This window comes from Pundamilia nyererei, unplaced genomic scaffold (genome assembly GCF_000239375.1).
Source record: "Pundamilia nyererei isolate P.nyererei 1_Seehausen unplaced genomic scaffold, PunNye1.0 scaffold00044, whole genome shotgun sequence".
NCBI classification, from domain to species: Eukaryota; Metazoa; Chordata; class Actinopteri; order Cichliformes; family Cichlidae; genus Pundamilia; species Pundamilia nyererei.
This window is the reverse complement of record NW_005187445.1, coordinates 3,842,829-3,855,609: the sequence shown is the minus strand read 5'-3', so window position 1 is coordinate 3,855,609 and position 12,781 is coordinate 3,842,829. Positions and strand designations below refer to the sequence as shown.

General features: G+C 38.7%; 1 protein-coding gene across 1 annotated transcript; it reads left to right on the top strand.

The window, feature by feature from the left end:
* The first annotated feature begins 374 nt into the window (after positions 1–374).
* LOC102194424 (dysbindin-A-like) lies at positions 375–12,482 on the top strand. Its single transcript, XM_005731801.1, has 4 exons — positions 375–801; positions 8,890–9,039; positions 9,187–9,336; positions 10,930–12,482. Exons 1-4 carry the CDS (start codon positions 759–761, stop codon positions 11,223–11,225), a joined length of 639 nt encoding a protein of 212 aa, XP_005731858.1. The 5' UTR covers positions 375–758; the 3' UTR covers positions 11,226–12,482.
* The last annotated feature ends 299 nt before the right edge of the window (positions 12,483–12,781 follow it).

Genomic DNA, 12,781 nt, shown 5'->3' with positions numbered 1-12,781 from the left:
TGAGATAACTCAGAAATCCATTGACTAATGTTACCTTGATATTTTGACTTTTGCAGCTTTTTCACCCTGTGAGAACATGATAGAGTCAGTCATGGGTTTTTTTCTCATATAGTTTTCTTATTTGAGTTCACTTCCAAAACAAAACTGTGTTAATTTTGCAAATAATAAAAACTTATGTTTATCAAGGATAACTGAAACTGGAGGCTTTTATATTTGGTACACTCCTCAGTGTTATGTAAAAAGACTATACTCCTCCTAATCCAGATGTCCTGATGACCCCCCTCATAAGCAGTTGGTACAGGCCATAGTGCTCTAGCCCACTATCAACCCCTTCAAGCCACACACACACACACACACGCCACCATACAACACAACTGAGCTTGTCTGACAGAATGAGCAAGACTGCGTGTGTGCGTGCGAGACACCGAGAGGCAGCCAAGATGAAAGTGTGAAGCAGTGAGAGGGAAAACCTAGAAAAAACAGCAAAGGCGATCAGAAAGGGAGGGGAGAGGAAGAGTCAGCCAGCACAGCAGGAAAGGCAGAGCAGAAGAAAAGACAGAAAAGAGCAAAGGGAGATAATGTGAATGTTACATCTTTAATAACGCCCGTACCAAAGCCAGGAGATGTAATGGATAGATGACCATCCTCTACAAACACACCAGCATTCTGTCCTGGAGCCTTGACAGGAGGGGACAAGACAAATTCAACACCTTCAAAGGCTTCTAACGGCTCTTCGACCAGTCCCACACCATCAAACCATGTCGTCTACTGGGTCAACTAACCTCAAAAAACGTCAGGCATGTAAGTAAATGAGTTAACAGAAATGTAGTTAGAAAAACAAAGCCGTAAACAGACCTGCAGTGCATAACTTTATGACCCACACTGGAAATTACTCTGCAGAGTAATTTAGTAGCTTTAGTATTGTAGCTCTTTTTCAGTTTACGAGGGTAATTTAACAAATTGCTTTCAAGAGCACATTTCAGAATATTCCAGGCAGTGAAAGTCTTAATATACAACTGAGATTTCTAATTTCCTCCTAGTGCAACAGTCTTACATGACTCACAACCCAACATCCAGAGCCTCAAAATATATTTGACATCTCCTTCACATGACATCTTTCATTTAGCATCATTAGGCTCTTTTATAAGATAGTAAAACAACATACACTCTACTTTGTAGGTAGACAGTAGGTATGACATGCATGTTATGTTAACTTAATTTAAAGACTGTTACTGAAATCTGGTAATAAATTATTACCCATGATTCATTTATCAGTTTATATGATCCCACTTTTCCTTTCTGCTAAATGAGCTGGACAGAAGTACAACATGAGTAATGCTGATGTTGTTTAATCACAGTGAAAGGATAAGAACTACTTCTTAGAGTTTCTTCTTATAGTAACAGGAAAGATCTGCTGACTCTGATTTACTTTCTGGGGAAACACAGTCAGATTTATAATTGAACCAGTGTAATGTTAAAGTGTCCACAGAGTAATGTGCTATATTAATGTGCTCTTTAATAATGTCTTTGTCTGTGGGGTTGTGTATGGGCAGTACTGTACACAGGAAGATGAATAAAAATGTATGTCCGATAAAAGCACTGTTTAGACTGGCCTAAATATGGCATGGCTGGAGGTCATCTTTGTTTTCAGCTGTGAGTGAAGTGCTTTAATGGTTTTGGGAATGGGAACAGCCTGGGAACAGAAAATTTGATCAGACATATAGAGAGTGGGTGGTCAGAGGAGGTTTACATATAATCTTACCATAGGAGTTTGAGATGAGAGATAACTAATAAAGTATTAAGAAGCATTAAAAAGTGTTAAGTAATAAATGAAAGAGTGATGCCACATATGTATTAAACTGTAGTTTAATGTACTGTTAAGTATTCTTGAATCTAGGCTTCAGGCTGTGTCTCTTGCAGTATAACATAGGCTAGTATAATGGTGGTGCTGGGTGTTATAGTAAGAGCATACTGTAAATGACCAGTCTTGATTTACTATCTGCCACATGGCTGTGTGTTTAATGGATATGTGAGTGTGGGCAGCGAAAGGAGTGAGGAACCACATCGGGGGAGGTGGCTGTTGTGGTGCAGTGACCTCACTCATAAATGATTTATGCTTGATGGACTACTGTTGCTACAAAGCCAGGAGAAAGGAGTGGTTGGCTCGGTACTAGTAGTAATTTCTAAAAATTATGAAGCTGTATACTGCTGTTAGATGGGGGTCTCCGGGGGGGAATTAGGAGATGTAGGAGAGAAAGGATAGGGTTTAAGATGGATGGGCTGTCACACGTTATTGGTCATGCAGTGTGACTGCTGTATCAGCTCTCTTACGCACATAAGCGCCCAATCTCTATTCACTGAAAATGGAAAGATGATCATGGGATTTCTTTCCACTTGCCACAAGGGGATTACATGTTACACCATGTGACTCTCCAGTTCAATAGGAACATTTGTTTCCAGCGCCTAGTGCAGTGGCAGAGAACTCTTGATATACAGCTGCACCATTACAATAACACATATTCATATATTGAAAGATGAATGTTGTTATCACAGAAAAGACACTTATATCCAATAATAAAAGCCAAGCATTGCAGTTTATCAGAAGCAGAACAGCTGAAGGGGACACTGCATCATGCCCCGGTGATTAAAGGAACAAAAGGAAGAAAAGAAAATCATGTGCTTCAGCTTAATTGTCACCTCTGGCCCTGGAATTCATATATATCCTCAAGCTCAGAAACTCACACATCACCAATACCTTTTGTGTTCACTGGAGAACGGATCAACATCAATGCATGCATGGAAATGTTTTAAAGAAAAAGAATGTGGAATGTAGATAAGAATAAGAAGAAGGAAAACTTTCCATATTAATGCAAACTCTGTTATTTCTATGCAATGTCAGATAACAAAAGCATCAAACATGCATGGTGGCACTGCATTCTTTGTATTTGTCAGAAAGAGGTGTAGCTGAGTTAAGCAGACCTAAAAAGCTCTTTATCCTCAAATCACTGACACTACAGTTACTTTAAACCAGGGATAATACACAGCAGATTCAGGATGCAGAACAACAATCAGCTTTCTTTGAAAAACCTCCTTTGAAAAACTTTCTTTCATTCTCTTTTTCTGGCTGCACACATTAATATACACTGCAATCAAACCATTGAACTAAGTCCTCATGCAGTAGGAGTCCAGTGTAGGGTGTGCAGATGAGGATGGTACAAGTATTATGTAACAGTAAGATCTAAGTATATATGATGTGGGTTGAGATCAAGAAAGGATTTCTGGAGGGGTCAGGGTAGGGGATGGGAACACGTCATGTAAGAGATCACAAGCATCGTGGGATTCCATCCATCCATCTATTCATGCACCCATTTTCTTCCACTTATCCGTGGCCGGGTCACAGGGGAAGCAGCCTATGCAGCCTAAGCAGAAAAATCAAAACCTCCCTCTCCCTTGCCACCTCCTCCAGCTTGTCCGGGGGAACACCAAGGCATTTCAGGCCAGCCGAGAGACATGATCTCTCCAGCATATCCTTGAATGCCAGCAGTATTCCTGGAGACTACTTAAATAAATTACAAGAAAGCTTGCAAGATAGTTTAGGCTGTGCTTTGTCTTATATACTGCATTTATATTGAAATGGTTTAATTTAATAGTTTGCACATACTTCAATAAATTGCTATTTTCATTTTCCTAGCAAAATATAAAGAAGCATTGGTTGCACAGCACAAAATCAAAAGTACCGGAGGAAAAGTGCATTATGTAATGTGTTTTTCTGGTTTGATGTGAAATTCAAAAGATACCATATCTAGCTTATTAGCGTACCACCTACTTACCTCTAACTGGGAGTCAATTTCTAATTAATGGATCTTATTATACAGCACTATGGATAACAGCACATTTACAGCTCCAGGATAATCATCAGCAGAATGAGTTTGAGATGGAAGGTGGTTCTTGCACACAGCAGTTATACATAAGTATTTCTTCTGGTTCAATCAGTGACTGTAACTATATCACTGTGTTTTAACACACAGTAACACTTGCAATAAATATGATAAATCAATTTGGAACCCACATATTTGTAGCCTTGTATTTTTCCTTTCGTTTACTCTCTCGATTTTATTTTCTTCTGTATTGTTAATAAGCTTCCTGTCCTGAGGCCTGCATTTCCAAAACAAAGTAAAACTCACACATCATCTGCTTTCTCTTTGCTGACCCACCTTTAGTAAGCGTTTTCTATGTGACCTGTATTTTGCTGCATACATTTATATAAGAGTGTGAACAGAAATGGATGTGTTCCACCATTTACGACTATTTTATCAGTCTTGAAAATTGTCTGGTGTTTATCTATAGGGCTCTCTTTCCAGCTTAACTCTGGTCTTTAATTTCATTTACACACAGTACTTGCAATGTCAGGTCAAAAGAGATTTTATCATTAGCTGTAACGCTTATTCAACCCCCAATTCCAAATAAAAACAGAAAATGATTTGAAAATCTCACACACAACTCCACTTTGGTCATAACAGAATATAGAAAACATATCTATGCTTAAACTGAGAAAGTTTACTATTTCAAGAAAAAAAAAGTAAATCACTTTGAATTTAATTGCAGCAATATGTCTCACAGAATTTGTGACAGGGCCATGTTTACCACCATGCAGCATCTGCTACTTTAATGTACTGTCTTGCTAAAATATGCAAGGCCCTCCCTGAAAAAGACATTGTCTGGATGCGAGGACATGTTGCTCTAAAACCTGTACATGCCCTGATGTTGTTGTTCTAGATATGCAAGGTAGTAATTCCATTCTGCACTATCATACCATCACAGATGATGGTATTATAAATACAACATCTAATTTATATCTATAAAATCTGGAATCATGCATGATATAGTATGATGTCATTATGCTGACTAGAAAACACCAAACAACAGGTTAGGTCCTCTTCATTAGTACATAGGAGTCCCTGAAAGTTACTGTATATTTGTGTAATGTATACATGTGTATACAATGTGTGTTTGTATCATCTGTCTGCATGTCTACAAGTCAGTCTACTCTTTAGTTTGTCTTTTGTTCACTGGTTTCTCAAGAAAAACATATCTTGATCTCAGTGACAACCTGTTTAAATAAGGGATTTAATAACAACAATAATCCCTGTCAAAAGCATAAGATTTCCCTCTAGAAGCTATGACCTCTGCCTGGTAGTAATGTAACCTTAGCCAGTTTGCATGGATAAGTCCTACACGTCTTCCACAGCAGTGTGGCAGGAAACCCAAAGGTTATCTGAATGAGTCAGTTTTTTACATATATGTTTCTCTCCCACGTCAGGGCAGACAGATGGGGACATGCGGCTGAGACTGTGTGTGGGTTGGACATGTCCATTGCTCAACTCAACTAGTAATGCAATATGATTTTTAGATAAACAGACAAAGAGGACGAAGGCAAGAGAGAGTCACAGAGATACAGAGAGAGAAAGAGACTTCCATATGGCCAAGGGGCAAAATGAAACTTTATGTAAGCTGTTCAGTTTAATCATGGTCAAGTTTCATCATTATTAAGTAAGTAAGTACTTAATTTGTATCAATAATTTCACTTTTGCCAAATGATTCCTCAAAAATATTCATGGACACTGGCAGGTGGCAAGATGGTGGAAGGGTGATTTTAGTAGTTTGCATTTCCATCATTATTTAGTCAAAGATCATATTAAGTTTCATACTATTTCTCCTGCATTTCACTGTTGATTTGAACAACTTTGTTTTGGAGTGTAGTCTAATAAAGCCATGTCATTTAAAGCTTTAGCAACTCTATATGAAAAACAGATGTAATCACTGCACTATTGGCAGGAAGGCCTTCGCTTTTGCTTTATGTGTGTCAACATATAGATTTTTTGGAGTTAGAAATGATCAGAGGGGTTGGAGTGCTAAATCATCAGCTAAGGCCCCAGTCACACAGTCCTTGACTTGACTTGTCAGCAACCCCGAAAACAACTAGTCGCAATGAAAAAATGTGTATTTGCCATCTAGCTGGCCATAGGCTGCAGGCGGATGGTGGTAGTCGTTAGGTGAAAGTGCAATTGCTTTGGTCGTTTGCATGGAAGACGCAGGGTAACCTGCAAACACACACCAGCTGCCCTCCGAGTAGGAGTGATACTCCAAGCAGTGTGAACAAAAATCCAAAATGGAGACTCACTTTTACTTTGAAGTGAGACTCAAAGTAAAAGTGATGTCTGCAGCAGTGAGACCCAACTTCTGCTTTAAAAGTCAACATTTTTTCAAGCTTTACTGACATTCAGCCAGTAGTAGTGTTTGTAAAGAAGTTAGCATTTTTTCCATACTAAATGGGTGATCACAGCAATCTGATAGTGACCAAATTAATTACAAGAAAGCTGTTGGTGAAGCCCTTTTCTGTGATCCACTTCACCTAACAACTGGCAGCAAAATCCAGCAACCACTTTATGGTTTGTTTAACATATATACATGTTAATTATATCTCTGACATTGCCCGTTTTAACATGAAAGTCATTCTTCAAGTGAGTCTCAAGTGTTTGTTTTTTTAAATCTTTGAACAGTTGAGTTTGTCAGATGGTTTGAGTATATTTGTATTTTTAAGCTAGTGTAGTACTGACATGTTCATTTATTACATCTATGGTCTGGCACTGGTATATGCTTAAAAACACAGTACACTTTTTTCCAATGACTGTCTTCCCACCAACTGCTTAAAGGGGCAGGCAAAGGGACAGAACTTCCTTCTCAGACCAATTGAATGACAGAATATTGGGTTATCACTCATGGATGACAGTGGACACATCTTCCAGGGAAGAAAAAAGTACCCGGCAGACTAACAAGGTCTCTGGAGAGAGAAAGAAATTAAGGAGGACCCAGGGTGACACAAATGGGCTGTTGTCTTTGTTTTCAGGCAGGAGAACATTAATGCTCAGTGTAGAAAAGTAAATACTTCTCTTCATGTGCTGACATCAAAAGCATGTTGAGTTCACTGAGTGACAGAATACAAACTAAATAGCATAAATGCATAAGCACTCAGTCATGTGAACATGCTGACACTTTCAGATTTACACATACATGCATGTACACATATCCCCAAAACAATGATGACATGACTCAAAGTGTCAGCTAAGGGTGCCTGGGGGGGAAAGAGGCCCTGTGTTTGCTGAGGAAGATGTAGCACAATTACACAATCACAGCCTGTCGACCCAGTAGAGGACAATGCATGTGGCAGAACTGAGGACAAATACTCTCTTATTTTTCATAATAATAGTTTAAAAATAGCTCCATTTCCCTAAAATCTTCAGCAGACTTCACTGAACCGATTCACCAACTATATGTGAGTCTGACTGTGAACACTAGAGGTCAGACCAGCATCATCATTTCTTTGCGTTAGGTAAAGTTACATAAGGGCTGAGTGAAACAAACATGGAAAGAGAGCAATAAAGAAAGAAGAAGAGGAAAGAATAAAGTATGGAAAAGCAAAAATGACAATTTCTCAATAGAGACTCCATATCAGTGAGTTTCACTGTTAGTACAAAGTAGTGTAATGTTAAGAAGTGAATGGGGACTTAAAGTAGGATACTGATTTCGTATAACTGCAAGAAAACATTGGTAAATTGACTGCTACTTATAGTGTTTTTCTACTCCAGCTGAGTATTCAAAGCACCTTCTCCTACAAGCCTCATACAACACTTTCATTTTATGCCTTTAAACATTTTGTCTAATACTTAAACACACACACGCACAATGTATGTGTGCGAAACAACGTTCAGTATCTTGTCCAAGCTATTGAAAATCACATAGACTGAAGGTACAAGGGATTGAATCACCGCCCTTCCAAATAGCAAACGATCCATTCTTTTTAGTTACTCATTAAACGTATCAGACACAAAATTTGTGACTAGACTAACACAATTTTGAGTGCTGTCAGAGATACATTTTTGAGCTGTGTTTGTTGTCCTGCGTCCTTCCATATTTAATGAACATTTACAGAATTTTGTTATTACTCAGCTCTTGGCATGATAGCTAGGTGTGAACTACACCACAAATCCAATGACTTTCACACAGCCTTAAAGGACAATGTGAAAGTTACTGACAAAACTAAAAAAAAAAGCACAGCTGAATCAATCCAGAAACGACATAACACTTGTTTCTATTTGCATGACGGTTGCGCAGTTATTATTTACCATTAAAAGAAACGTATTATTATTTACCAGTCTGACCAGTAGGCTACACTCGCATTTCTGGAATTCATTTGGCCCATGTCATCTGTTTCATGGTATGAGTTTGAATTCAAGAGAACAAAAAAAATGAAAAGAAACTTTTGTTGTCCCTTTATTTCTTTATTGATTTTATGAGGCGAGCATTAGAAAAATTTATCCGTGCATTAGATTTTCTTGGTTAGTTTTTAATCCTGTACTGCAGCTCATATGAGGTATATAACACACCTCAACTACCAAGGAATGGGTGGCTACACGTTTCTAAAGATGCAGACAATGAAACGGAATGTGAGGTGACGTGATCCCTTGACCTTTCTCCTGTTCGCCAACTTTCATGAAAAAGCTGTTTAAACCTAACTCCATCTAAAGGCCGAACAGAATGAATCAAAATATAAGGTTATAAGTACATTTTTAGGTTGATTTATGAAACTACTCCACTACTACTGGGCGAGGATGTTGTTATGTTTATCTGACTAACAGATTATGTTGCACTCAGAAGAGCTGCCCTTCTAGAGCCTGTATCTGTATCAAGAAAAGAAACCCACATTTTGTACCCTAGAAAAGAGACACCTTGTGTTCCTAGTTATTAGTATACCACAGCGCTACATTGAAAGGAATGTAAAGCCAGTGCTTTAATGTGCTTTCTTGTCTTTTTCTCTCTTTTCTTGATCAGCTGAGACAGACAAGACTCAGAAGCTGTTAAACAATGACTCTGCTCAACACCTAAAACTAAAAGAGAGACGGCGCTTTTTTGAAGAAGTCTACCAGCATGACATGGATAATGACTTACCTACTGCCCAACTGCAGATTGACCATAGGAAGCGTGAGTGATAATCTATCTAATCCCCAACTAATATGTATGTATGTATGTATGTATGTATGTATGTATATATATATATATATTATATATATATAGACAGGTAGATAGGTATGAGCATGATAATGTGTGAGTTATATCCTGTTCATGCAGCCCCCATGGGTAGTATCTCTTCGATGGAGGTGAATGTGGACACCCTTGAGCAGATGGACCTGATGGATGTATCGGATCATGAAGCCCTTGATGTGTTCCTCAACTCAGGCTCAGAAGCAGATGAGGGAGCTCTGGCGTCTCCACTTCCAGGTGCACCGTTTGCCTCTCGGGCACAGTTAATCTGCTGCCACTATACCAGGGGTCGGCAACCTGCGGCTCCGGAGCCGCATGTGGCTCTTTAGTCCTTATAGTGCGGCTCTGTGTGGTTTGGGAAAATAAATTAGTAATAAACAAGTATTTAGCTGAAGTGTATTTTATTTATGTTAGTTCTTTTTTTTTAAACTTGTACTGTAGTTCTAAATTGGAAGATTATTGTGATATTGAAATATAAAAATAAAATTATATTCTATTATTTTTTCATTGCTCAAAATAAGCGTCACACTCGCGGAGGCCGGTGTACCTGCCGAAACGCCGTGCATTTATCGAGACTTTCAACCCCAGGTAGGCCAATTATGGATCTTCGGATCCACGTTATGTCAGCAGCTGTTCTCCACCGTGAACTATGTTAAAAACAAACACCGCTCACGCCTCACAGATGACAGCTTACAGTCCTGCTGTTCAGAGGTTCAGGAGCAGAAGTCTCATTGTACCACGGCAGACCCGACGATGTTTGCATGAACATGCTTTTCAGCATCTCTTTATTGACCACTTTTCACACACGGTTGCTGTACGCATACAGCCGGCTGTAGCTTTTCAGCTCACAGCCCGACACGTACCAACAACAGCATAGATGGCACAGACTTTAAGGTGGCGAGGTGTGATTGCTGCTCAGGTGCGTCCGCCTCCCCTGCAGCGGCGCTGCAGACCACACCCCGCCACACACATAAACCAGGTAAAATACATATTTAGGAAGAATTTTGCAAATATCTATTTTTCTTTTTTCAGCAGCATAGTGCTTTTTTAAAATTATTTTAAAAGCCCAAAAGCCCAAAGGCGATATAAGGGTTTTGTTTGCTGGATCATTTTAGTTCAGCTGGGTGTCTTTCCTTTTGTTATATTTCTTTAAGAGTTCAAAATGTGTTAATTACATAAATAAAATGTAATTTTGTCTGTAGCACTTCATGGATTTCATAAGCAACACACCTTAGTTGTTCACACAAAGCATAAAGGTAAAAAACAATATATACAGTGTTGTCTTCATTTTAGATGTCAAAAAGTATTTGCGGCTCCCAGTGTTTTCTTTTACATGGGAACCGGGTCCAAATGGCTCTTTGGGTCCTAAAGTTTGCTGACCCCTGCACTATACTATTCAAAAGCTATTCTTGTACATAGATGCAGACATTTTTTAAGCACACCACTTACTCTGGCCCTTTCAAGATCTGTGTACATTTGGTGATGAATTTTTTAAACATTTCTTTCATAAAACAAATGTTGTTTTCAAAATAGGACATTTTGTTACAAAAATGTTTTTGTTTTGTTTTTATATTTTGTCAAACAATGACACAGTGCTGTGCTGAAATACTGTCTTGATTCATATATTCTAATATTTAGGTGTACTGACATTTTTGGTTACTTCTCTGGACAAAACTCACTTGAATAACAATAACACTGCAGGGCAGTTTGGGTCAAAAGTTAAGGGCTTTATATGACATTAAGGGGCATTTGGGTGAACCTGATCAAACCCTGTTCAGACTTTAAACATGGTGACAGGTACCAACATATTCTAACAGACTTTAATTGCAGAGGGTGAGGAAGACGATGAAGACGATGAAGATGCCGAGGTTGTCTACAGGGAGTGTGCATCTCTGAAACGACAAAATGAGCCGTTCCGTAGCTCGCAGTCTCGCATTTCGTCTACATCGTCTGCTTCCAGTGATAGCAGCGCGAGTGGCGTGGACACACCTGTGATCCAGTCGGATGATGAAGAAGTCCATGCAGACACTCTGCTGCTGACCTCTGCGCCCCAAACTAGGGATGAAGAATCAGACGATGAAGAAGCTGAGGAAAGATACCATCCGACTAATCATGATAAAGCCTAAATTTGAATCACTTAGGAGCAAAAATCGCTCTCTGTGTCTCTTTCTCTTTTTATGTAATTGAATTTCCTCCACATGGATGCAAACCCCAGCATGGCTGGCCCAGTGGCAAAGTTCAATGTTTTTTGAAAGTGTACTTATCCAGAACTTTCAGTTGGAATTCAGTGTGCACCCAAATAACTGTGGCATACTTAATTAATTAATTACTAACTGAAATTTTTAGCGGCTGTGTCACTAATAGCGCTTGTATGCAAATTTCCATATGGGACATTCCATGCTCATGCAGTAACTTGTTTTGGTTGAAAGGAAATGGCTTAAAGTTGAAGCTATACACCTCTTACTGCCGGAGGGAATTTTCCCTCCTCCCCATTCTTGAAATTACAGGTTCCAAGCAGCCGTGTGAGGAACAAAACTGAACTGAAATTGCATTTGCTGAGCAAACAAATCTTTATATATGGCTTGCATACATGAAAAAGGAAATTCAAGAGACCTGTAGTAATAATATAAAGCTTCCTTACGTTTCACACTGAAATGTAAAAATTCTGGGCACCTTGGATCATATTTTCCCTCTTAATTGGCAATTATAGTGCAACAGATACTATTCCCATCATGCAAGTTATCAGACTTCTCTATGAACACCTTCCTGAAGGTGTGACTCATTTCAAAGGGCCGTGACTATGAAACCAAGATCTCATGACCTAAATAACTTGTGCTGGAAAGACTTTTAATGCAAATGCAAAAGCTGCATAATACAGCTCAATTCTTAACTTTAGACTTCCAGAAGGGTGCATTTATGTTTAACTTTATGTCTGCTATGTATATGTGTACACATTTAAGCAAGGCTAAAACAACATGTCACTGTCTTCAGTTCTTCCTCTCAAGAAAGAGAAAGTAATTCTGAGAGTCTAGAAAGGACAAAGTCTTTATCCAGCACAGAAAGATAAAAGTTAAAGTGAAAACAAGTAAGTGAAAACATTTTTCTAAGTGAAGCTCCACTTTTAACCTTGAGACCTCAGTGATCGATATAAAAGAAGAAAAGTTAGAATGAGCTGTTTAGTCCATTATCTGTGACTTCTTTGTCCTAAGTGTGAGAATGCCTTTGTGCAAGTGTTCAATCTGCCAGCATCTGGCTCGAAGGGTGATGTGCCTATACAGAGTTCAAAGTGGAAAATACACAATAAAAGTCAGGGAACTCTCCTCGTTGTGATGGAAAGATAAAAAGAAGAATATTAGAAATGAGTCACCAAAACGAGTCACAGTGAATACCCTCCTCCTTCTGCCAAAACCTATATTTCTTTAAGATTTTATAAATTATTGCTTTATGCATGTGGAAACTACAGAATCATGAATGGAAATATTGTATTTACAAATGCATGGTGTTTTGTTCTTGTGACAACTTCATATGTTTTCAGTACTACTAGTGTTGCATTACTGAACTATGCAGGTGGCACGTGTTCTCCATTTGACGTGTTTTTTGGACATTGCATATTTATAGCTAGAAGGAGTGGCAGTGACTCAGGTGAAAGCAGTTTTTGTGTGAATGCTCAGTGTTTAATGTG